This window comes from Accipiter gentilis, chromosome 19 (genome assembly GCF_929443795.1).
Source record: "Accipiter gentilis chromosome 19, bAccGen1.1, whole genome shotgun sequence".
NCBI lineage: Eukaryota > Metazoa > Chordata > Aves > Accipitriformes > Accipitridae > Astur > Astur gentilis.
The window spans coordinates 3121317-3148401 of NC_064898.1; the positions used below are offsets into that span (position 1 = coordinate 3121317).

General features: G+C 42.4%; 1 protein-coding gene across 3 annotated transcripts in view; it reads left to right on the forward strand.

Moving 5' to 3' along the window:
* Window positions 1-27085, forward strand: part of STARD13 (StAR related lipid transfer domain containing 13) — a 252009-nt gene that overhangs the window by 95670 nt on the left and 129254 nt on the right. Inside the window, exon 1 of one of the 3 annotated variants that reach the window (XM_049822918.1) lies at window positions 8298-8493. The exons of the other annotated variants lie outside the window; for them this stretch is intronic. Within the exon in view, the coding sequence (XP_049678875.1) occupies window positions 8370-8493 (124 nt within the window). The 5' untranslated portion in view covers window positions 8298-8369. Of the gene's footprint in view, window positions 1-8297; window positions 8494-27085 lie in introns of those variants that run through there. 3 annotated transcript variants of the gene reach the window in all.

The following is a 27085-nucleotide window of genomic DNA, read 5'->3' on the forward strand; positions in this document are numbered from 1 at the left end:
GGTGAAGCCTGCTCTGTTCTTTCTGGAATCAACTTTTCAAGTAATACTAAAAAAAAGATGGCCCTTTCTGGAAAGTGAGTGGTGGCATTATCAGTAGAGAGCAGCGGCTGTGACCTCCGTCATCGTTCTGGTCACATCACTGTACACAGCAGCAGGTGATGGGGAAACACCTCCTCAAGCTCTCTCTGCTTTTGGTATGCTGGGCCAGCTACAGAGCTGTCCCTGCTATTGCCATTCTTGGGAATTAAGTTGCTTTACCAAGTACTGCTTTCAATCCCAAAAGAGAGAAGAAAAATATCTTAATATTTTCTAGCATTCTCCCATGGTGTTTGATGTTACTATTTGTATAATAGTAATTTAATGTCACTATTAAAATTCAGTTCTGTGGAAAGCAAATGGGTGCATAGCAAAGATTTTTTGCCTCTTGAATGCAGAAGTTGGAGTCTATTTGAACGACCACAGTAAGTTATGCTTTGCATGGTGGACTCTTTCATTTCTCACGGTCGAATTATTTTACATAGGCTATAATTACAGAGCAGCACATCAGTGCTCTCATAAAGCCTGCTGCCTACTATGCAGTGACACCTTATAGCTTCAATCTCTGCATCTGTGTAGTGTAGTCCACATAAAACTAGAACATAGCTTTGTTTCCAAGATACAGAACCTTGAATGAAATTATGCAAACCCCCTCAATCTACATGCAAAAGGCAGGAAAAGTGTAAGCAAAACTAAGGTGACGAAGCTACAGATTTGGTGTTCCAAGTATTTTTTAGACTTGCAGTTCACGGCTATGCTTTTGCCTACCTGATTATATGAAGTCATTACTGAAGCAATATTGGACTTCTTTGGATAACTTTTTCCTCCAAAGCTTTCTGTAATGGTTTCAAGGGCAGTACTGCAGGCCCGTTCGTGTTTCAACCAAAAAAAGTAAAACTCTCCGACTCGCAGTAAACCGTTCTCTGCATAGCTCTAAAACCCGAAACTGCAGTTGTTACTGCTGACTTGTTAATACAACACAGACATCGACATTTCCTGGTTACTGTAAACACTGAAATGCTTTTGGAGTTAATGGAATACAGGTGCTGCCTGACACTACCAAAATGTTCTCACAGAAACAGAGACATTTTTGGATAGAAAGAGCTGCAGATCCACCTAGTCCAGCCCCTTCTTCACAGCATGAATATCCTGCTTCTCAGTGGGAATACCCAGATATGTTAAATGTCATGAAACAAGCATTCTTCCTAAGCTTAAGCTCCTTTATACTTGCAGGAACGGCCGTACCACTTAGCCTGCTGGAACAGAGAGTTCTGTAATGCCAGAGCTGGGTGATGGAGTGGGCTTAGGCAGGCTCTGAGCCGGCTGGGAAACCTTCCCAATGGGGCTGTGGGAAATGATGCTTACAATCAAATCGTCACCAGACTTCACTTTGAATGAGACTCAGACAATACTGCAAACAGCCAATTGGCCTTTCTTTACTGTGGAAGCAAGAAGAAATTTAAAATCAGCCTTAATGATTCAAAATCCTGTAGAACTGTTTAGGTTAATAGGGGTTGGCTTGGGCCTCAGCCAAATTTTGATTCTGGTCATTATAACCTGCCTACCTGAAATTCTATCCCCTCTTGCAACTGGCCACAGTATTCTTTATTTCCTGTCCAAAAACGTTAGTAGCATTGCATTTCAATTCTATTAAATATATATTTTTAAAATCTGTTAAATAAGTTAAAATGGTAGCTGTGTGACCAGTAATGAAGGAAGCTCTGTAAAATCTGTAGCTTGCAATATAGTGTTACTTGGCAATATGCTCCCATCAGTCAGTAGCCTGATTACTAGGAAAGTGAGTGTGTGCAGGAGCATTTGTGTATCTGAAAAATGTTCTTACTCTTGTAAGTAAATTGGTTTGGGGAACAATTCCGTTGCGTTGTTGTTAGAACCTGTTGTCAAGATTGATCATGTTTTCCTGTGTAATCCAGGAGAGTTATAAAAAAAAGAACAAGCTCCCAGGCCTCTGAACCAATATCCAGATACAGTGTGTGCTAAATTGCCACTGACTGCTGCAAGGCTTTTTTACACAAATGTTCCAATTATTTCTGCTGTGATGGTAATAACAGTTGGAAATTTGAAAAAAAAATAATCTTCGTTTAGACAAGGTCCCAATACAATATTAAGGAAATGAGCACTTTGAGAGCAAAGAAAGATGTCATTTAGAATAACATATTTTTGTCAAGCAACTAAAAAGGAGGGGAAAAATCAGACACCAGAAGCTGCAATGAGAAGAACAGGGGCAATATTGTGTGCTGAGATACTTTGTGTTTCAACATAGCTGCTCACTTTTTCAAGGGCATTAATCACGTCAAAATTTCAAGCTCTGCTTCATTAAAAACCTGCTGTATCTACACACATAAAATGTGTTCCACTTTTCCAGTAGTTTATTCATTGAAGAACTATTTCTTCAATGGCTATTTCTACAGTGACCGGCTTTGCCCAGCCCAAGCTTACATATCTGCAACATACTCTATTTTAAAGATGTCCACAGACCATCTTATGAAAGGAAGTGAATGTTTATTGGCACTTGGTTTGTTTTGTCCATTATTCTCCTCTGCTATCTGAGAAATGTGCAAGGGCTTTTGTGTCTGCAATTGTTCGGAATTTCAGCTTAAGTATCAGCTTTGTTGTCTACTGTTCAGTAGAAGCGCTCTGTTTACTCCAACAGAAATCCATCCAATGGTCATTTGTGCCACAGTTACCTCCCTGTCCCCTTTTTCACCATTCTCACAGAACAGAGCATCCTCCTACCTGCCACACAGGGCCTTCACCTGGAGTTCATCATTCTCCTGTGACAATTTAGGCTGAGTTAAGGAGACAAGATGGGAGTAGAGGGGTTATAAAAAAATAACCTGCAAGAGCTAGATACAACTATGATGTGAGATGGAGAGAAAAGTCCAAGTTAAGGCTGGCCAGAATGTGAAAATCCTGTTGTGTGGTAAAACCAGGAAAATGGCAGTTATTTTCAAAAAAAATATGACGTTTTCTCTAATTTTTATTCTGTAAGAAATTGTTTCTTTGTCAAAAGGACTTTTCCAGGTTAAAATTCGTGGTTGCTCTAGGAAAAACTTTCATCCCATGTTTACTATCTCATCTTTGTTTTCACTTAATCTGGTCTACTTCAGTGCATCCCAAATGCAAATACTCTGGCAGTTCTCTGCTATTCATTGCAGTTCATCCTGCCTTTATGTTGCATCAAGTGGAGGCTGCTTGGCTGAAGGCCCTTCCCTTCCCTATCATTTGTTCAATATTAAAAGCTTGATTTGCACAGTCTGTCCGTACAGGATGCCAGCTTTCGTTGTCTACTCTGTACGTTTTCAAATATGCATTTGCATGCTTTCTCTAAGAGTGCCCCTCATGCTAGGGAGCTGGTCCTCTGAATGTATAAAGATAATACCACATTAACCTCTTTGGAGACCCTCTTGCTAACTCGCCTTGCGTCAGTGCCTCCAAAAACTACTTCTGGTGTGCTAACATGAGTAGTTACTACGCTGGCCAGTATTGTTTTATTGTTCTCTGGTACTCCACCCTTCCTACCCCAATTAGCTCTTCTCTCCACTGGTGTCTTGTTTTATATTTAGTTGGTAATCTCCTGACGGCAAAGATTCTACTTTTGCTCCATCCAGTTTCTGGTTCTAAGTGCTTTGATAATACAGTTTATTAATAAGAATAATAATAGAGTACCATCCTCTGTATGAACAGAAGAAAAGCTTAATTCCCCTCCGGCCCCTCCACGCCAGTTTTAACAAGGGAGAGGGAGAACAGTCAAACAGCAGATACTTTGTTACTGGAGTCTGTATCTGAGCATACTTAGAGCCTTTTCACAGCGAATACTGCAAGAAGTCCCATTTATTTCAGCATTAATCACTGTGAACAAAAGGGAAGGAATTTGGCCCCGACTAATGAAAGCCAGCAGTGCGCTGCTGTTGGCAAAGTGCGGAGTGATCCTTTCCCAGAGCTTCAGAAAGCTGAAATGGAGAAGGATGAACAGATAGGTGCCTATCTCTTGATAAACTGGGAAAAAGTGAAACTGCTTTATAATTGATTCTTGTTAAAGCTACCTGAAAACGATGATAATTTGCATATGTAAATAATAAGCAAGGAGAGAGTGCCAGGGAACAAGCTGGAACATTTTGTCCTCGTTCACAATGATTCTTATTTTTCTCTATCCAAAATGTTTGTTTGTTTACTTAGATGTCAAAGAGGACACCTACTCATATGCCCTTGGTGCTTTTCACATAACTTCAACCACAGAATTAGTATGCAATTCACTGCAGTCTGCTATTAGGAGAACAAGCAATGGCAAACCTCAAATCTTTTCTTCCCTTCCAGTGGTAACCCAGACTTACAAGATCACGTTCAGGACATTTAGGCTGTGATAGAAAACAAATTCCAGAGCTCTAGGACCCCCCTCAAAGAGATACAGATCATTGCCAAAGTTATAAATATTACTTGATGTATTTATATCTGGGTTGTCGGAGCTACTATTTGAAGCTACAAAAACTTCAACACCATTTTGAATATCATAAACTTCAAGAAGCTTCATTAATTTACAGTCAATTCCTGAAGAATTAGATGTATTATAAAATTTGGTATTGTACTGATTAGCATCAGACTGCATCAGTGATCTTGTAGTACTAATTGATTTCCTCTTTTGCTTTATTATTGCTTTTTGAGAGATATAAGTATAAGGAGCTTGTGTCCACTAAACAGCATGCAGTAACCAAGGATGCACTCTTCTCACATTTTCTTCTGCAAGATATATCCTGTTTTGTTCTTCTACAGGCAGACAAATATTGTGAAATGGTTAAACTAACAAAAAAATCCTGACTCACCATAATTAAGGCCTAGAGGAAAAAAAGGAAAGAAGTGGTACTTTTATCATAGTCTTTCAGTAGTTTACAAACGGCAAAACAAGATGTAGCCATTTTTCTCTTTCCTTAGGCCTGATTCTCTTCTTAACAAAGGCATGGGAGTTTTTACAGTGACTTTATTAGAACTAGATCAGGCTGCATAATGGAATCTGTAACAAATTAAAAACACACTGCTAATTAGAGGCCAGATTATTATGTAGTATCAATTAACTTGGCGTTTAATTACCATGGTGATTGGGAGGCACTATAAATTGCTAAATATATAATTAGAACATCAGACTTCTGTGCCACAATGGCATCAGAGCATGGGTATAATTAGCTTAGATTTTCCCCCATTTTACATGCTTGCAAGATTTTCAGACAGACAAGTATCACTTTCATTCCTGCCAGTATTCTGCTATCAATGAGAGAAGACAAATATCATAGTTCAGTTTCTTTTAAGGCAACTGGGAATTTCCTCCTTTCTGTTCATCATATACAGTGTTTTTATTGCAATTACTCTGAACAGAACCATTTTGGCATGACTAGTATCAAGCAGGGAAACTGCTGCTTCTGTGGAAAATGTGCTTTCCTTGTCTTTCCCCCAGAAATGTTACCCATGTAGTTCAGGATGTCAGAATGTTTCAAGCTGTAGACAAGAGCACTGATCTGCTGGCTATTTATGCACTTAACCAACAAATGAAAATGCATAGAGGGAGACCAGAACGTTGTCGTTTAGTCACGCTTTCTAACATCTTAAAAGGAAGTGAAACATCTTTGAACATACACCTTTCTTCAAGCAGGTTGTGTTGAACAGCTCTTTTTGTAACTGCTACTACTAGGTGTGAAACATTAAAAATACCTGTGTTGGTAACTCGACTTCTGAACAGCTGACTGTGAAGGCATAAAATAGGAGTGGGCCAGTTGCTGCATGAGATATTTTCTCATTACTCAATAGCACTGTTTTCTTTGGGGAGAGAAGTACAGTATCTGATCTTGCTGCTGGATTTAGTTTTCCACAATAAAGTACTCAAAATTAGTAAGATTTTTGTCAGTGCCTGCCACAGAGTTTGGTCTAGGCTTGCCAGTTCAGTTCTGCTGCTGGTTATGAAATACAGCCATATCACTGGAGTTTATCTTAGTAACCTGCGGTGAGATATCATGGTATTAGCTGTTCCTAGTGGCTCATTGCTAATTAGCTGCTTTCAGTAAGCCTGGAAGTTCTAGGGACATTTTTGATAAAGTAACATCTTCAAAAGCAGTATAAAAGGGAAGAGAATATCTTTTGTTGTGTTGCTACATTCTGGCCACCACAGAAAGCAACTGCAGAAAGGGAGATCTATCTTCCAGACAGGCTGGACACGGTAAGAGGGTGCATTCAAGTGTGGCTGCCAGAAGAGCGCTGCTGAAGGTGACAGTACTGGCTGACACAGACTGGTGTTTGTGGGTAGTGACACAGCGGTATGATACAAAACCTTCAAAACCGATTTTATGATTTCACCTTTAGACGGTGTGTCACTGCTGATCTTTATAGGGCAGCTGAGTACAGTGTCAGAAACTAATTTCTCATCTCTACCTGGTTCCTAGCGGATAGGAGCCCGTGACAGAAAACAGGCATCATAGATCTTGCGTACTGGTAATGGCTGTGCTGGTAGGGAATTAAATAAAGTGAGGCAGAGGTCAGAGGCAGATTTATGGGGCAGAGGAGCTGATTGTAGGAACTGTAATCCTCTCTTCTTCCATTAACATCAGCAGGTGCTTGCTCTGGATCATGGGATGTGGGAGTATTTACGTAATTATGCTGTCCCCCTTCCAGATCTTGGATGCATCTGTCCCTGGAAGGCATCCCTTTTCTCACAAGAGTTTGTCCAGTCATTTGGAGGACACTGTAGCTGGAATTGCAGGAGGAGGAATGACATACAACATCTTCACAAGTTCTGGGCAAGCACATCGTCTCCACCGTATCAGATAGAGTATTTTAAGATGAACCTTTTAAGAACAGGGACAATGGAAAACAAATTCTTATCAGAGAGTAAGCAGAAGATGTTATTAAAGCTGAGTGGTAACATGGAATACATCTGTTTGTTTGCTTTTAGCTTCTATGGGTATTGTTGACATTGCAGTTACAGTTTTAATTTGAACGAGACGGGCATATCGATAATGTTTAACTTGACTACAGTGTGTGGCACTCACTTGCAGGAACATCAGCCTCTTCATCGCACATCACAAATACTCTGCAAAAAGAGTTAAGCAGTAAGTAATGGTTTGTAGCTAGATGAAATGAAGCCCTCGTTGTCCTTCTCAGCTATTGGACTCTCTGCTGCCAGTCGTGCCGGCAACCATCCACGCCGGGATAGGGAAGGGGCCACTGTTAAAACAGTATTTCCCAGGCGATAGAGGAAGCGGAGACCCCAAATTGGTTTCCTAAATGGGATAAGGGCCCCGATGTTGCTCTCTGGCTCGTCTAGGGATGGAGGAATCGGGATTCCTTTTAGTCTGTGAATGTGTGTAAAAAGTGGGTGCCAGGGTTTAGTTGTGAAACCTCTGAGGAGTGTAAGAGCGAAGAGAAGAGGAGAAGAGGAGGCGATGCAGGGGGAGGGAGGCGAGTGGGTGGAATGCAGAGAAAGCGGGAAAGAAATGGGAGAAGCTGCATTGCGAGGACTGTGGCTTGAGCTCGGGTGGAGAGTCGATAAACAGAGACCTCAGAAAAAACAATTATCTTTTGGCAAAAGCCACGGCGTGGGTTGAAGCACCTGTGGCCGCTTCCCCAGAAAAAAAAGGCAGCCCCGATGCCGGCTTTTTGCAGCGGGGCTCCGGCGGGGCTGGGCTGGTGGCTCCTGGTCCCTGTCAGGGGAACACGAACGCCCGGCCGGCGCCCGTGGCCCTGGGCGAGCTGAGGCGGGCAGCCTTTGGCCGGGCAGTTCTTAAGCCAAGGGTCACAGACATAAGCAGGGCCACTAAATTTAGGCGCGGGGCCACTAAATTTAGGCGCAGGGGCACGAAATTTAGGCGCAGGGGCCACGAAATCTAGGCGCGGGGCCGCCTGTGGTGCCTCAGCCCGAGGGGCGCGGGGGGCGGCCATTTCCCGCCGCCGGCCCCTCACAGGCAGCAGCAGGGCAGACCCTCGCTCCGGGGCGGCCGCGACCCGCCTCACCCGTGGGGTACGAGCCGGGCCGGACCCCGGGGGCACCTTCCCCGCCCCGCGGGGGGCTGAGGGGCGGAGGAGGGGAAGAAAGGAGGGCGGCGAGGCGGCGGGACGGGGCGGTGAGGAAGGCGGGCGGCGGCCACGCTGCTGCCCGCGGGGGCCGGGGCGGGCGGCGCTCAGGTGAGGGGGGCCGCCCGCCCGGAGCGGCGGTGACGCGGCCCGCGGCCCCGTGTGGCCGTGGCCGCCGCCGCCGCCGCCCGTTGCCGGTGAGGGGAACCGCCGCCGGCGCTGAGCGGGGCTGCCCGGGGCGGCATGCGGAGCCGGCGAGGATGAGCAACCAGCGCCGCTCGGCCAAGGCGCAGCTCCGGAGGTCGCTGAGCGAACAGCTGCGGGACTCCACCGCTAAAGCCTGGGACTTGCTGTGGAGGAACGTCCGGGAGCGGCGGCTCGCAGGTCAGTCCCGCCGCGCCGCGGTTGCCGCTACCTGAGGGGAGACTCCGGCGGCGCAGGGGAGCTCCCCGCTCCGAGGGGACGGAGCCGGAGACCTCGGGGCTTCGGGACGGGGAAGCTCCTCGGCTGCCGACACGGGGTCGGACCCCCCCTCCCGCCCGGGTCGTGGCGGGCACGGTGGGGATGCTGCCACGAACAGTCGGTCTCAGGGTTTAAACGGTGGGTGGGGGGAGCCCCGCGTCGGAGGCACCTTCTGAGCATCTCGGAACTCGGGAGGGTTGACTTTGCCTCCGGGAAGCGAGCTCACCTGCTTGTCTGATCAGTTTTCGAAGTCAGTTGCAGGTCCAGGTGGGTTTCTCATAGGGTTTGCACGTGAGGAGGACCGCAACTCCCAAAGAAGAATGGTTTGTTTCATTTCGGGCGCTTTTATAGCTTTAGGTCACCTAACTGTTCTGGAAAACCGGGCTCCTGCTGTCTCACCGTCCCCAGGTGGAGACCAGAAGGACACGGAGTGGGCAGTGTGCTCCAGTGGGTCGGGTCACATTTGGAGCGCTGCTGTCGCAGCAGCACGTTGCCTTTTATGCATGTAAACATACAGCTAATTTGTATTTGTAAAATACTTCATGAATTAAAAAGATCCGGAGGGTACATGCAAGTGCAAGATAGAGTTCTGTACTGGGAAACAGTACGTCAAGATTTATGAGCAGAATCACGTGTAATGAAGGCTAATATGTAAAGATGGACTCCTCTGCCACATCCTACAGCATTGTTAGGAGTTTGGTGACCTTGCCTAGGACACTGTGACATGCTGGTATTGTATAATACAGAGGTAAATAGTGTATGATGTAGGTCTTTAGCCTGTGTCTGCAGCACATTATTCCTTATCGACAATTAAAATAACAGATAAAAATTGCATGGTCATTTTTTGAAAAATGACTCTAAAGTGGGTAGCTACAAGAACGAATTACTAAACCAGTTGATTTTGTAGTGTTATGGTTACCCAAAATATTAATCTATCTTTACATGTAATCTGCTTATTCCTATGTTAATAACAGATGCCAGCAGACATTTAGCAAGGATACTGTTGGCTGTTTTTTTCTTTTTTGGTCAAAGACAGCTATTTCTTGATTATTGCTTGATTGAGCAAAGGACCTGGGCAGGCTGCCATAAAGCTGTAGCCAACTTCTTAAAGCAATTGGGTATTAAAACTGATGGAGTCAGACTTTTTATTTAAGGTGGATAGAATACTAATGTCCTGGGTTTATGCACTGCCATAATTTAAGTGCTATTCATAATATGCTGGCGAGACACTGATACACATTCCCTTTAATTAAATGAATTATCTGATGATGCAACAAAATGTGTACAAATAACACCTGTTGATTCCAGAGGTGTTCTCTTGTTCAGATGCTTTTATGTCTCTAGCATTTTTGTCCTTGTTTTTATATTTATTTGTCCCTCTGCCCCCCATAGCTGCAATGTATATTTCTGCGCCTTGTCTTCCAGCTTTTGTTAGTGAGAAGACAGGGAGTTTAAGCTGATCTACATGTGTCATTATTTGCTGGTTGCCAGAGCAGCTTCTTCCGCATCGCAATAGATCTGATCCCAGTGTAAAAGTTCCCTTTTTTTTTTCTTAAAGTTGATGTCGTAGTTCAGCCCTGGCTGACAGTCAGAGCAGCAGTGTAACTGGTAACTAGTGTTTAAGAGCAATGACCGAAACAAAATGCAGTTTTAACCATCAGTGTGCTGTCATGTTCCAACCATCAAGCCAAATAAAGACTTGTGATTAAATCATCATTGTGATGACGGCTTTGCAGGCACTTACATATTTACTCTTTTGGTCTGCTTTACTTTTTTATCTATTAGTTAAAGTTTCAGACGCCAGTTGTCCAACATATACCTGTAAAGAAAGTAAGCACAAGACAGCCTAATTCATAAAAATGATATAATGGTTGGGATTGGAAGAGACGCTGGGAGGTCTCTGGTTCAGCGTCTGGCTCAGAACAGGATCAGCGCTGGGAGCAGGGCAGGTTGCTCGTGGCTTTCCCCAGTGCTCCTTGGGAAGAGTCTCTGCCCTGATGTCCATGTGCTGGAGCAGAGGGCAGCAGTACACGGTTGGGCAGCGCGTGTGTGACCTGGAGCAAGGAGCTGAACCTTGGCTAGAGCAAGGAGAGAGCTGAACCTTGGCTCAGCTGCTCTCCAGCAGACAGTCGGCGTGGCTGGGTTGCTGTGTAAAGTAAACTGTGCACAAAAAGACTGCTACAGTGTGCTCCTTCCCTCCTCGTCCTTTACAGCAGAGGTGATGAGCAGCAGCCTGGCTTCTGGCATGCTCCTGGGACAGGGCTGCTCTGTACTGTCTCTTATTCAGGACAGATCTATGGTGCCCAGCAGCTCTAAGTCGCTTTTTCTAATTCACTGACCAGGATTTGTTTTTTAAACAATGAGTGTACCCACTACAGTGCCACAAACGGCGGCCTTAGTTTTTCTGTGCTTTTCAAAATTTTTGCAGAGGTATTTTACACTTTTTGTGTTCCCACTATGCTTACGGTTTAAGTTGGGATTCACAAAGTGATCAGGAAATGTACCAGAATTTTAACTCCCTTGTTGGAGTGGGGACCTATTCATCTGAAAAGTTATAAAAAATACTGTTGGTTTAATGTAAATCTGAGCTGCTATGCCATTACTGAAAGCCATTGCTTTAGGAATTTGACTTATGTACTTAACAGACTCTTCAAAAGTGATGACCCAAAGGTGATCCAATCATAATTACCTGTTACAGTAGAACAACAAGTTGTAGTTGTTACATCCGTTGCATGTAGGTGAAAAGCGCCACCCTCTATCTGGCATTCTTTCAGTTACTATATACTAAACTAAACTATATATTTAAGTTTTGAAATTCAGTGCTTCAAAGTCAGGAAACACCAGAGGTAAGGATGCCTGTTGCTGCCTTGTTGCACAGCCTCCTTGTAGTGTAGGATTGGCTTTTAATGACATGATCACATCCCTCTTTCTAGCACAGAACTTTTCTGCCTCATTCAGTGCACAAAGTAACGATCCCCATTGCTGAACCTGTTCACTTAGAGCCTGCTGCTGTACTGCAGCTTTCTCAAATCCTGGACTGAGCACAGAATTACAAATTCCCTCAAGTGCTCATGAGCATGGTGCTTAGGAGCACTGAGTCTTGCATACTTCATACCATTAATGTTTTAATTGTATTCCTAGAAGCTGTAAGGTTACGTTATTCCATTTTACAGATAGGAACCAGAGGCACAATGAGATTGAACTCGGGAATATCAATAACTCTGAGTGTTAGAACTTGAATTTTCTACTTTAATATTCAAATTATGGCTCTCAGTGGCTCCTGTTGCACAGCACTCGTGCAAATCAGTCTCCGGGATCTATTGTACCAGGGAATGAGTAACTTGCAGTTTCTGGCAGTCTGGTCAGGTTTTGTCTCGAGTGACTTGGTGAAAACCAGACAGAGAGGGATGGAACCTCAGGGGCACCGTTTACTTGGCATAGTCTCAGAAACCCATTTTTTTTTCTGTGTGCTCTCTGCCACCCTTTCCTGAATGCCTCTGCAAGAGACGCAGCAGGAGCCCTGCAGCAGCTGGCTTCGTTGGGTAGATGATGCTGGTACATGACTAGACTATTGTCCATCCTCAGACAGGATCCTTGGGAAGTGCATGTGCAGATGAGGTTAAAACTTTGTCCTAGTGCCTAATGGGAGGAGGGTTGAGGTGGGATTAAACAGGTGACTTCAATTCTGAGACTTCCTGAAGTTTGAAAATTTGACTTTGGACCCTAACATTCTTCTAATAATATAAACTTTGTCTCTATTTTCCTAGGTTTAGCTTTTTAGCTGTGGTTTAGCAATCCGCACAGATTGCTGCTGGGATTTCTGCTCTGTAGGGCTGCCACTGCTGTGCCTGCAGCGTAGATGGTACCCTCTGCCTTTTTGCCAAATCTCTTCCCACCTGAGCTTCGTGTCCCGCAATACTTTGTATGTTCTGTGCTCTTGAAGAGATTATATCCCCATTCGATTTCCTCTAGCATTTCGGGTACAATTCCTCTTATGTCTTCATTGACATCCTCCCTACTGCCTGCCTGCAACAGCAGGACAGGACAGGACACCCCTGAGCACTGTCCCAGCTCCTCCTTAGCTGCAGAGCTCTCCAGAAGCAACTGCTGGGGGTGATTTTGGAGAAGGATCTCTGATGCTCCCAGAGATCGGGCTTGGCTGTGCTCTGGGTTAATGGAATTTGGGGGAAAGTTTCCCACCAAGTCTCCAGTGGTTTTGCTCAGACTGACATTTCAAAGTTTTATCACTTGGCCAAGTTTGGACAGATTTTTCAGAGATTGATGCTAGAGTGACTCTTGAATGATGCTAGAGTGACTCTTGAACCTTTGTTGTGAGGTTACAGGGTTTTTTTGTTTCAAAGGATGAAGCACTAGTTTCTCAATCAAGCAGCGTGAAAATATACAGTGTGACAACACAGCATGGACTATTTTTATCTTAGAAATGGATAACCTGCAGCACCAAAAATTGAAACAGGAGCACGAGGCAGGCTCATGATTAAAAGAAAATTTTAGTCTAAAGAAGCCAAAATTAAGATCTTTAAATTGAAAGGTTTAGAAGGCCTACTCTTGGGTATCCTCAACTGTTCAGGAAGACATTATACACTGATTTGCAGCTACAAGTATATCTTCAAATGTGACTGAAAAGCATTTATGTCAGATATGAAACTGAACATCAGCTGAAGTAGGGTAGAAAATGGAGAATAATTTGTCCAGCAGAAAGTAATTGCCACATTCAGCATTTGGCAAAGGCATCAAGGCAATGCCCTTTCTCCTCTCAAAAGCAACTTGTGGTTGGTTTGTGCGTTATGGTGGTTTTATTGGGTGCACATGAGCAAGCCTAAGTTTGTAATTGCACGTCTGGTGATATGGTGCTCCCTGACACCAGCTGATCTGTTGATCCTGGGGAATATGGAAGAGAAAAGTGAAAAAACTAGTGGTCACAACCAGAACTATATGAATTTTAGCACAGTTTTCTGTTCTGCCTGTATGGAGGCAAGAGCAGCCATACTTCTGGAGCTTAATTAAAGAAACATCAAATCTGTAGGTGCCTCATAGTTTTTAGTTTTCAGTTAAAATGAAACAAGAACTTGCTTTTGCAAGTTTGTAATTTGTGAAGCAGAACTCATTATTTCTGGTGTGATGTATCCTGAGGTCAGTGTTAGGAGAACCCAAAGGAAATGTGCGTACCAGGCTCCCTGGTCCTCAGAGAACCCCTGAGCAAAGGCAGGAGTCCCGGTATGGGGCCAACCTTGAGTCTGCTGCATCTTGATATTATTCTGTTACTGAAATTTCTTCTTAATTAAGACCTTTGTGTACAGTGCAAATGCAGCAGGTTAATCTAATTAAAATCGTTCAAGAAAATAGTGGATTTTTTTATAAAATAATTTTGCCAGGTCAGTTTTCATTAGGGAGTGTGGGACGTGTATGTGAAAAATCTGGTATTTGTGTGGCTGGTTTGCTGGGCATACTTTTATGTTCTGTTTTAAAATCATGCACATACGTTTTTAGAAAGCAAAGTAGCGAGGTTGCAGTTTGTGTCCCCACCACTGCCCTGGAGAGTACAAGATGCTGAGTCTCTTGTATGTTGATAAGATGTATATGTGTAAATTCCCCCCTAACCAGACCCCATCAATGGGAAAAGACTGTCCTTTGTCAAGGAGAAGAGTTATGAAAGATGTTCTTTATTCGGGATGGAGTGCTTCAGGGAAGAAAGAAAGTGAATTATGAGTGATTCATTTGGTCAGGCATGCCAGGAAATTTTCTGCTCTTGTATCAGTCCTAAAGAAAATGTAGTAGCCAAAAAAGTAGTCATTGATCTCATAAATTATATTAACTGTGGTATATATCCTGTATTAACATTAGGAGGGGGTTTTAGGTGAATAAAATATATAGATGCTCTTCTTTGCATGCATGTTATGTCAGTATTCTGTAATTTCCATCCCGTTCCCTAGACACTGCCTGAAGACCAGCTGCTTGAATCTGAAAAGGGGGCAATGGTGGCAAAATACCACCATTGTTAGTTCTGCTGCTGCCGGGTTCTCATGACCCTCAGCAACAAGAAGTTAATTCCAGAAATACAATTACAAAAATACCAATATGCTTGACCTGCCAAGTATTTCTGTATCAGCATGAGACTGCAGAGGGGGGTGATGGAGCACAAAGTCCAGAGAAAGATGTAATTTTTCTCATACCCACTCCCGTGGCTTCGCTGCTGTTTGCCATGTAAGATTTGGAGTGACTGTGCAGGAGCAGCAGAGATTCATGGGGCGACAGCAACATTCACCTTCTGGTTTTACATTTAATGCATAAATTCTGATTTGAACAAGTCCTGCTTCCATCAAAGTGAGCTATATCAGAGATCATTTTCCTAAGAGAAATTCAGGTTTGATTACTTAATTTCCTAACACGAGATACAAAACTCTGCTGATAAAATGGGGAATCAGTGCTGGTAATAGAATGGGATACCTTTTGAATCAGTCAGTTTCTATTTGATAGCTATTTAGGAAAGATTCTTGATAGGTCTCCTTCTTTCTGGAGTTTGGCTGTTCACTGATTTCAATGACACATTGTTCTTTAGAAAATACACTTTTTTTTTTCTGGAAAGTTATGATGTCAGTTCTTTTTATAGTACAACTTTTTTTTTTTCTTTTTTTTTTTCTTTTCTTTTATTTGCTACTGACTTTGAGTGGTTCCTTGAGCATCCACAAGGTTCTTTTAGTTCTCAGTAGACAAATATTTCTCTGCACATATACATGTCCTCAGTTCATTCCACCTGTAAATATTTCCTATGTGACTAGAAGAAGGCTGATACCTCGTTGGTATGCTACACCATGCTTGGAGGATTCCTGTAAGCATTGTAATTATTGCTGATGTTTGCAGACCATAATATTGGAAACAAATCATAGTACTCTTTTTCCAGAAGCAGTATATATAATACAATATTGTTTAAGTTCCTGTACGTTTAGATAGATGTGTTTATTGGTACTCATATTTTTCTATGATATATAGGAGCTCATACAGACTGATACTTAACTTACTTGTCTGACATTAAACTGTAATGATGTTTTTCCATCCCAAGATTGCTTCTTAATACCAGTCATGGCATATTAAATTATGTATCTTCTCAGTTATTTCCTATTAGGTGTTTTGTATTTATTCATATGACTGTAATCCTACAGACCACTTTCCATATCCCCACACAAGTGACTTCATTTATTATAGTAACTACGCCAGAACATTTATATAGAACATTTATATCCACAACAAACTTTTAGCTGCTAAGTGAACACTATAATAATTCCCATCAATACAGCATTGTTGGTGGCTGGCCAGAAAACTCCTAAACTTGGGAAATTTCTGGATTCAGTAAGGCCCTGGAGGCTGGACTTGCACTCTTCTGCTTTCCAAGCTACAGTAGGACTTGGTGTTTAGTTTCAGGAATAAGTGAAGTTTGGGTTCTGAATTTTGTGTTATCACTTTTTGTTTGAATGAAAAAACCACTTTAAAAATGTCCCATATTGTAATTTTTTTAAGGATTCTGAGAACTTAGATGACTTAGCAATTTCATCTGTGCAATACTTGCCAGGCAATGGCCTTATTTCACAGCAGTGGTTTGACTTAGTGTGTCTTCTTGTATTTTGTATTTCTTGCAATTTCTTGTGAGACAGATGTTCTGTCTTGCTCTTCCTGATTTCTTATGTTTTTCTCTCATAACATGGCCAATTCCTGTGCTGCTATATATCGTAATTCCTTTAAAAATCATCTCCTTAAGTCACAATTCATTGAGAAACCCAGCTTTCACCGCAACTGAAGCATATTTTAATAGTAAATTTGAAAAGAAAAGCTTGAAAATGTGACCTTCAGAGTCTGAAAAGACAGGAAACAAACAAACAAAAATTTTGTAAAATGTCATAGTTTTAAGCCAGCCTCATGATTTTAATGAAGTGATGCCTGTCTTATGATTCTTAAAAATTTAGGTTTAGGTATATTATTTTTAATTAATAAAGAATTTGTGATGGTTTCTTTTGATTATTACAGGCTTAAAAGTATGACAGTGTAGGCGGTTCCTTGACTGACATTAGAACATCCACAAGAACACTGCACTTCTGTAGCTCCTTTGCATGTCCTGTTTACAGCTGAAAAATGAAAATATTTTGACTATCCAGCCATCCTGGTGCAGCTAATACTGCAAATAAGCACAGACTGAATGCACACAGATAGGAGTGCAGCAATTAGCTATGGTACAGGAAGGGATCAGGAACATCTGCAGTTCATGGCACTTGGTTCCAAAAAACCCCAAACTCCCCAAATCAATTTAATTAATTTATGTAATAATCAATTTCATGTGGAATACTCTGCCTGTTGTTCCAGTAGAGGGCAGTGATTTACATACAGTATTATCAATTAGTATGTGTACACAACTAATTTCATAATACTAGACACAATAACTGGTTTTATTAAGATAATACAATTATTCAAGGCATACTAAGTGCCTCAAGGATAGAGTGCCATCCAGAAGTCTTATTTCCTGTGCTTTTGCAGCAGGACTGAATCACATCTAATTACAGTAGAGTTTGTGCAAGTTGTACTCAGCTCATTAAACTAAATCACCTCCACATGCCCCAGTGCTACATGCAGAGGTGTGCAACACATCCCCCCAGTTTAATGCCATAAAACCCCCCGACTGAGGGACTTTGACACAGCTCTTACATTATTTAGCAGCAAGATAAGTTCACTAACTCCAAAGTAGCTTTCTTAATTCTGTCAATACTTTGCAAATTTTACTTGTCACAGATCTAAAATAATGCGGGGATAATCAGTTTCTTCTGTTGCTGAAGCTAAATGAATGGCACTGGTGCTCCAAGAAGCCAGGTGGCATGTTTTCTGGGGAGAAGGAACTTGTGTCCCAGGCCATGATTATGCAGAAGACACTGAACCTTTACAGGTCACTTAATACAGAAGCACTTTAAACCTCCCCCAGAACTGGAGTATTGGTTTTGTTATAGAAAGAATTTACAGGGAAATGACCTTCAGCACAGAAGCATAGTTCAGATGTACGTTATATCATATGTAGATCTGTCTGAATCTGAGGTAAGAGTAGCTTGAAATATCTTTGTATTTGGTCTTCTGTTGCTGTAATTTAAGAAGAAATCCTGGGCAGTTGCCAGCTCCAGGAGGGAGATAGCTTGAGGGAATGTTGAAAGAGTTAAGTCAAAACCAATGTTACAAATGATACTTCTCCAGTCAAAATACTGAAAAATTACACTTAGCATTACAAAAAAGTGTTCCTAAAGATTTAGGAACCTCCTGCATTGGTTCATAGCTTGGACTTGCCTTAAGTGTGTTGCATACGTGTGTAAGTTTATTTTGGATCCACTGCATGGAGGAGTGAGGATCTGAGCATTTGTCCCAACTTCTAGGTCATTTTCAGCGTGCCTCTCCTTCCTCTGGTAAGTGCACCTCTCTTTCCCCATCCTAGTTCCACTCATCCCGATCTGAGTGACATGCTGTTTCATAGCTTATCCAGGATAATGCTGTAGTAAATTATTTGAGACTGAGAGTCCTTTATGTGTCAGTTGACTGCTGAAAGAATATGCGATCGGCATCTCATGGTCTTGCTCATTTTAAGAGGCCTCTTTAACGTAAGAACAGACTTTATCTAAATAAATCAATTTTACAGGGAGATTTCAGCCATTGGATTTGTAGTAAGAAAAACTTTTTATTTATGACATTGGAAAGACCACAGCTGGGAATGCACCCATTAATATACTCAAACAGATGGATTCTGACAAGTCCGTGAACTATTCACACTCTTTTTTAGCAAATATTTTGCAGCAATCCCAACCTGCAAATGCTACTTCAGAAACAAATATGGAACTATCTGTCTGTCTCAAGGCACAAAACAAGAGTCATGAGTGACTTTAAAATACTGTGGGTTGAGTACGCATATGATATTCACTTGAAATTTAGGAAGGAGTGCTTTTAATGGAGAATGGTTATGCCTTGATGCAATAAATGTTTTGAATTATAAATAAAGTCATAGAGGGTAGGGTGTCTTTATAGATGTAGTGAAGTGAGGATTTTCAGCAAAGGCTGGCACAGCTTTTTTCAGGAAATAAAAATATTTTCCATTTGTGGATGTCACTGTTGGACAGAAGCACATCTTTAGAATAGTTCTCTAAATAAAGTAGCAGAAATAGAAGAAAATTATACAATATGGGCAAGCACTAGAGGAGTCGACAGTTATGACAAAACTGATGGGATGAGGACTGCTGTGTAATAGTATACCTAGTGACCCAGATTATGTACTTTAAAGTCAAACCAATGTGTGGCACACGTGATTTCTCTTCAATTTTTAAACTTTAATTTGAAGCTTTAAAATTTTACTGAACATCACTGTATTTCTGGTAAACGTGACAACTGATTCCTCTTTTCTGCAGCATTTGTTATTTCATCCACCTTTACCATACCTTCTCTTACTTTTCTGAGTTGAGATTTTCAAAGGCCCATGACAGCATTGAGCCCATCAGCTACCTTTGAACAGACTGGGAAATTATGTAGCCAAAAAGACATAGTCAGCTTTCAAAATGTCAGCAATTGCCATTAACATGCATAACCAAACATAGGTATATTGAACCTCTACCTGAATGTCTGCCACACGGTGAGGTGTTTGGGCTTTTGCCCAGTTTCTTTTCTGGGAAGAACTCTTACAGCTTCATTATCAGTTAAAGATTTGGACCATTTTTCTCCTGCCAGTTACATTACAGAAAATAAAGAACAACTTTTCCAATGTCAGCAGAAACACTCTGGATTCTGATGTAAAGATGACTTTTATCATCCTGACTTGACTTACTGTATCACTCCTGAAAATAAAGAAGCACTAGTTCATAGAGGGTCAGAAGCATATAGTTTTACATCAGCTTAGCAAATGAGTATTTTGGTAATTACAGTTGCTCTTTCTGTATGTCCCTAACAGCTCCAAGTGCTTTTATTTCAGAACAAACCTGATAATTTGATTAGAGCCTTAATTCAGTGGAGCACTTAAATACTTTGTAAATTTAAATGGTTAACTGTTTGACTTGTGGACTCTTCTGTTTTGTTACGTTTATCCTCTGAACCAACAGCACATTCTTTTTAAAAATATCTTCTATTAAATCAGTGTGGTAGGATGCTAGAGTTCTTCAGAAACATGGAGGTACCAGAACATCCATGTTTCTGGCATACAGTAAAATAGAGGATACCATACTGAATCTGATTCAAACAGAGATCAAATACATTCCAGAATCTAGGTTAGACAAGATAGCACCGAAAAAAATTGTCTCTGAAACATCTGAGGTTTTTTATACAAAACCATAACCATGTATTTACAAAACAGGCTAAGCTGTTTCTTTTGAAGGCACCCTAAACAACAAGGACAGCAGGACAAGTGTTACAAAGCCAAGGCATATGCATTAATCATGGCATGGCAGCATTTTAAAGAAACTATCAAATTCAGAGGGATTATAAAACAACTGGGATGAGTTGTAGGTAGGAACTGTTTTAAATTGCTGGATTCTAGGTCACAATAGAGGCTATAACACGGGGCACTCACTTGCCCTTTCACTCCTCTGCGTTGCTTTCTCTTAAGGGAGGATCATGACTTTCAGAGGGCTGGAACCATTATCTCTTCTTTTATGGAAAGCATCAGTTGGTGCAATCGTTAAGGATCTTGAAACTGGGAAGAAGTTTATTGCTGTGACAGATCGGGCAACATATGGAAGGAAGTAAGACGTTCTCCAGAGACAGATTAAGTTTTTGCCAAGGCATTTTACTGAAATTTTGGAAAATAAACAGGTCATTAATTGGGTCCAGATTTAGCTACTGCAAATTGTGCAAAGATGTTGCAAACCAGATGCTTTCCCCTATTTGTTTTTACAACCCTTTCTATTTATGGATGCTCTTATTTAATGACTGACTTCTTTAATAGAGGGCATTGTTTTGCACCGGAAGTCTCGTCTCTGTTAGTTTTGCCACTAGATGCCTGAGTAAAACATACATGTCCACACAATTTCAGGGGACAAAACAGTCAGCAATAACATGATAAGTAGGAATAATCAGTAGGAGGTTGTGGAATGCAGTAGTTCTTGTAAAGTTAACTTTTAATTCTTCCCTGGGTCCCTTAGCACATAGCAGTTTTCAGTCTTTCTCTATGCCGACCCTGCTAGCGAAATGGTAGAGACAAAGACACCCCTCCCAAGGACAGTGTCCTAAGACTTGGCTTGCCGATGAAGGTGGAAATACAATCCACGTCAGCATTTCCCTGGCTTTTCTGAGGTATGCGGCACGGCCACTGACATACCTGCCAGCCCTGTTGAAGCACAGTTTCAACTTGATCTCCAGATCAAGGCTGGATCCCAAAATGGGAATGTAGCCCCCAAGTCAGCTAAGCTGTAGTGACTGACAGAAATACTTGAGAAAAGAAATCTTAATTCGTTTTCCACTTAGGTTTCATTTAGTCCTCGGAGTACAGGCATTATGTTATGCTCTATCCACACAGTCTTGATTCGTGTTATAAATAACGTACAGGGTGAAAAGCGTCTGCCCTGACTTGAAAGCAGTGAGTCTAGTGGGGATGCCTGCTAAAAGGATTGAGCTAGTCACACAAGGTCCTTTACAGTCAAGACAGAAATAGGTACCTCTGAAAGCAAGTCCTGTCATCCTGAAATAGGTGTGTGAGACAAAGGGGATGACTTGCCCTCTGGTGGTGCTTATTTCTTTCCATAATCCTAGCCAAGTGACAGCACCAAAGACCTGCCTGCATCGGTGACAGGCAGGGAAAAAGCCATCTCTTCAGCTGCCACCTGAGTGCATTTGATATGGAAATCAGTGAGCCACTAGCATTGCAGAAGTTTAATTGCAGAGATTGGTGCTTAAAGCATCTCTGGCTTCGTTTTAAGGTACCTGCTCAAGTAAGCAAAGCAGGAGATTGAGCTGACAAGGCACCTGTGACTTCAGTGGCACTTGAACATGCCCTTGAAGCTACATGTACCGACAGTAACCAGCCGGTGTACCGGAACCTCGCATAAATGTATTTCTCCATTTTCAGTTTATTCTGGGGAGGCAGACTGTAAATTACACGTCTTTAGAAGGCACACCAAATTTATCGTAATAAAAGCTGCGTGATTTTATTTGTGATCCCTGACTGGTTTAGCTAAGCAACAAGGGCAGCAGCCGTACAGATTTTGTAGTGTGTGTTTTAAAGTGTGTTTTGAGGTTCACTTTTCAAACTACTAGTTAGTTATCTGATGTGTGAATATTTATTGTACTTGGTACAGTGTCCTCGGTCAGAGCAAAAGTCCATCAGCCTCGGGTATCCTGTTTTTCACAACAGCTGCTAGTGGATAGTTAGGAAAGAGTATAAGGACATGACAAGTTTATGGTATGACCTCTTAGCTTCCAGGTTTCATAAATAGTTCTGTGCTGATGTTGTTAACAACGCTGCCAATTAGGAACAAAGTAAGAGGGAGGTTTACGATGTGACTCTGCACTTCCTAGCTGAGCTACACCTAAGCTGGTGAGACACAGAGTCTGTTTCCCGTTTGTAATCTTCTGGAGACGTGTAATCCCTCACATCACAATTGCTATTTTAAAAAGTTATTTTCAAATAATTCATAGGTGTCAGGGCCAGAGTTGCCTCCCTGTCACATGAACTGTCACTAGTCTGAGCAAAGTGGGAACAAAGTTTATTTTTAAAGCAATACTGGCTTACTAGTGGTTTGAAAGCAAAACGCTCAGAACTCCATTTGGTTTTAATTTATCATCCAACCTATTATGTTTGGTAACATATTAGGAACCAGTGAGTATATTATTTGTCGTAAGCTCCCCAGGACATAAAAGGAGGAAAAATAAAGACTGAAATTCATGAATCTCTGGTTCATTCTTTTGCAATCCAAGTACACAGTACATACAAAGTACTTTAAAGCCAGTTCTGATCTCTGCTACGCAAGTGCAAATCCTGAGCACTTACAGGGTAATCAGTGAATTCTGTTTTGGAGTAAAAGACCTCCACAGTAGCATGGTCTGGAAACTCTTTTTTTAGCACCCAGTTTTGCCTTAATTTCATGTCCTTATAGCTGAGAACAGCACTTACCTGTCAAAATCTAATTGAAAGAGAGGAAAAAAATTCAGCAAACATAAACAAGACCAACCTTTTTCAAAGGTCAGGTGCAATTTCAGTTCTGCAATTTTTAGTTGCTCAACTTGAGATACTTCAAAGAGGTCTTATGTTCAGACTGAGGAAACCAACGCTCCCAGAAAGTCAGAGCTTTGCAAGTGTCATGGAAAATCGGCCCAAGATGAGTAGTTCCTTTTGAAGGTTTTGGCCAAGGAATTTTTCCAGTAAAACTACATTCCATAAACATGGAGCAACACCTTAAGTAGACAAAAACAAATGAGGAGCACCGTGGGGTTGATTTGAAAGAGAGCTGTATATTCAGTAAGTGGGACAGGGAGGAAGCCTGGTAGAGGGACGTGATAGGATGCCAGGATAAACAGAGGGTAGACGGCAATATTTTCATCACGCTGGAGTTGAGAGAGTAAAAAAGAAGCTCACGGCTGGTATGGACCTTATCAACCAGCTCTCTTGGTCTGCCTGTTTTGAACAGAGGGGGAATCAACAAAGGAGAAGAAGTCTTGGTAAGTGGTTGCTGGAGGAGGGAGGAGGATGTGGAAGGGGGTGTGTAGGTGTACAGAGCTGGAGAGGGGAAAGGTGGAGAAAGAGAATATGCTCCAAGGCAGTACAGCTGATAAGAGGGTGGTCGTGGGGAGAAGGAGGGAGCGTCTGTTGGAGAATAATTCACCCCGCCTGCATTGCTGCAGGTTCTCGGCTCTCTCTGGTCCTTCCTGCTCACTGGAAGCATTTTCCAAAGGCAGGCTGGGGGGTAAGGAGAGGAGCAGGCTGCCTGCTCTTTCTCAGGAGAAGCAGTGTGGTGGCTGGCAAGGGAGCTATGGGAAGCCCTTTCCTCTGCGTTGCTCCTGCTATTTGGCAGGCTTCCACTCTGTAAAAAAAACCCACCTGCAGCTCGTTGGCCAAAATGACTTTATCCAGTGAGACACATCAGCTCTGTGGTGTCTATATAGCACAGTGCAAACTGTGAGGGGAAAAAAAAATATAAATAGTTCAAGAAAGACATAAAAAGTCTAGAAATGGAAAGCTTAAGTTGTGCACAGAGCAGTTGATTGTTTGTGAGACAGAAAATCCTGGTCAGGGACTTGTCCAGTTCACGAATATCTATTTATATTGTAAACCATTTCACTGCTCGTTTATTGTAGAAGGTCTGCCAGGGATTATTGGGGTGGGGGGGTGGGTAGGAAAATAAATAAATATATAACTGTTTGATACTCCTAAATCTGCTGATGTGAAAAAAATAATGATTTGGGATTAAAAGCTATGGGCATCATGCATTTTGTTCAGACATACAGGGCAACTAATGTACTGTACAGAGCAATTGATGTAGATTATGCTAAATTCTAGCTTTGGGTGAATGTCCCCCTGGCTTCTTTATGTGTGAGGTTGCTAATTAGGCACCAGTATGGCTGAAATTATGCAGTCAGCTAAGTGTGCAAGTCTGTTGGTTGCACTTGCAGTCATATGGTGGGTCAGCCTTAAAGCTGGGCCAGTGACCAAATTCACTGCTCATCCATACTATTTTCCATGCAGGACCTTTGTTCTGGTTCTGGGATGCCCAAGCTGGTAATCAGGGGGAGGAAAGAAAATGTTATGTGCGCTGTTCTCCAGGGCACGAGCAAGCACATACGCAGATGCCATGGGGACGGACCTCAGCTCTGTGCTGGATTCAGTGCAGAATGAATCCACACGCCCTTGCAGCAACAGCACGGGACTGCCACATGTCAGGCCAGATGGTCCTGCACTGTACCAGGGATGCTGGCTGCCTCAAGGCTTAATTCATCTTGCTTCGTTAGGGAGATGGGAGAGATGGAGGCAGAAAGAAAGGGTCACCCGCTTCTGCAGAGGGCATCCCTCCCCAGGAACCCTTGCTATACCACCATAGCCTAAACTTCCACCATGCATCAGCCAAAACCCCAGCTTTCCTGGGTCTCCAGGAAAGGTAAGCAGCAAGGGATGGCTTTGCTGTACCTAGTGGCTGTCTTGGTGGTGATGGCTTGGGGATTATAGAAAAAAGGGAGACATTTTAACTGTCTGTGAACAAAATGCTTTATATGCATCCTGCAGAGTACTTTCTTGCGTCCTAGGCTGCAGTCCAGCCCTAAAGTTGAGACCCAGCTTACCGGTTAGTGCCTATTGCTCTGTAGAGCCACATGTACAAACACTACATCCTTGTTACGCAGTATTTATAAGATCTGATAACATGCACTTAATAACATATTGGGAAATCTGTGGCATTCTGCAAGTTTAGGCAATAAGTGTCTCGTCTGAAGGAACCCACTACAGGTGTAGGACCATTTTGAAGGGTATTTATTTTCTCTTTGGTTCATGTGGTTTCAGTAGACTTTAGCCTGCATCCAGTGGACTGATATTGCTTGTAAGGAAAATTAATCTGCCTGCAAAATTATATTTCCTTTTTTTTACATGTAGGTACCAAAATAGTTAAGCAAGGCAAAGATTACTGTTATCAATTAGAAAATTGGTACAGAGACAGGTTATAGAACTTCCCTTAAGTCTTACAGCAAGTCACTGCCAGATAGTCCTGTGCCCTAACCATCATGTGTCCATTTGCGTCACTGGACCAGAGACTGAAGTCATGCAGTGAATATTCATTGATTTCAAGGAGCCTGGAGAATTTCATGTTCCCATGCACCAGTCCCATGCTGCTGTGTTTGAAATAGCATTGCCAAGAGCTATTCTGTTCTGTCTTGTTTTTATTTTAATTTTTACAAAATCTAACTTAGGCATTGTCTCTCTACCACAGAGAGATGAAAAAACCCTCTCTCAAAACCAGATCAAAACCTGAATATTTCCTCTCTTGCCCATTTCATCACCATGGTGCTGGAGTCCTGTTGAAAGAAAATAAATATTGAAGCCCTCACATGAAGTCTGCAAAGGCATGAACCTTCAGCTGAGATAGGAATGTTTGCATGTGGTTCAGAGTGACACCAGCAGTAGGGCTGTGTAGGGATTTACAATGTATTTGGATAACATAAGAAACTAAGTTTATCTAAACACTTTCTTATGTTATCACTGTGTTATCCAAACACTTTGTTAGTGAGACTGGGCGATTAGGATGTGTGTTAGCCCACCACTACTTAAATATATTTACACAGTTCCTGTGGGTTTAGTTTTAGGAACTTGGGCATAGATTTAGCAGATGGAGTTGCACTAAGGGTATGGAAACTACTTTTAGCTCATTCCTGTCATAACACTATCCAAATACTTTGGCAGAGGAGGTCTGCCACCTGAAATGTCTTCCTCTCTTTTGACCTCTATTTTGAACTCTATTTATTATCCAACTTTTTTTTTTTTTTAATTTACTGTTGAGAACCACTGTCTTTAGGGACTTCACACTGCGGGTTGCTGGCTATTCTTGGCTTGTGAAGAGTTCAGCTAGGGCCAGTGGACTCTATATTCATATGCTGGTGTGGTTTGACTGAGAAAAAATGTGATGTCTAAAACTGAACAGGAATGAGACCATAATGCTTAAATTAGCAGCCAGGCACTGGTCGAAACAACTGACCCCTTCCAGTGACTTTACCCACCAGCCAGGAGTGCCTGGTCCCTTCTAACCCCCTGGGAGAGCAGAAGGGACAGGAAGGTCACATCCCCGTTGTGGCCAACAGACCACCGGCTTACGCTTCACCGGCAAATGTGACAAGAGGGCACGGAGAGGTTGTGCCCAGGGAAATGCTGGCTATTCCGCAGGCTCCAGCCACAGACCACAAGAGGGGTTATTTTGATGCATTTATGCTCTAGCAATGCTGTTAGGATCCCACTTTTACATAGTTCACGGGGTGGGCGCAGGCTGGTTAGCTCACGTAAGAATACTGACTGGCCACTCCAGGTCAGACCACAGCTCCATCCAACCCAGTATTGTGCGTCAGCCAGCGGGCAGACGCAGCTATTTTGGGAAAAATATAACACTAGCATAAGCATGTAGTGATGGTGTCTATATTACATATCCTGCCGCCGTTCATGTGGTTCAAGGAGTCCTGAGCCACGAGCTGGAATTTTGTGCTTAATGGCCCTTGCTGGATTTTTTTTGCCAAAAATTTACCTAATCTTTTTTTTGAACTCTTCTAACTGCTGGCAGCCACAGCATCCTCTAACAATGACTTCCAGGGGTCAGCTATGCAAATATGAAACGTGATTTATGTTCATTTGTTTTGAACCTGCCCCATGATCAGTGCATTTACTGTTCCCAACTTCATCCACTGCAAGAAAGGACCCCAGCATTACCAAGCGGTGGGCAGACCTTTGTAATAGCATAATGATGTTTGTTGGTTTGCCCTCAATTACTTTTCTAAAAAGTTTTAAAAGACTCTTTGCTTTTTTGTTCCTGCT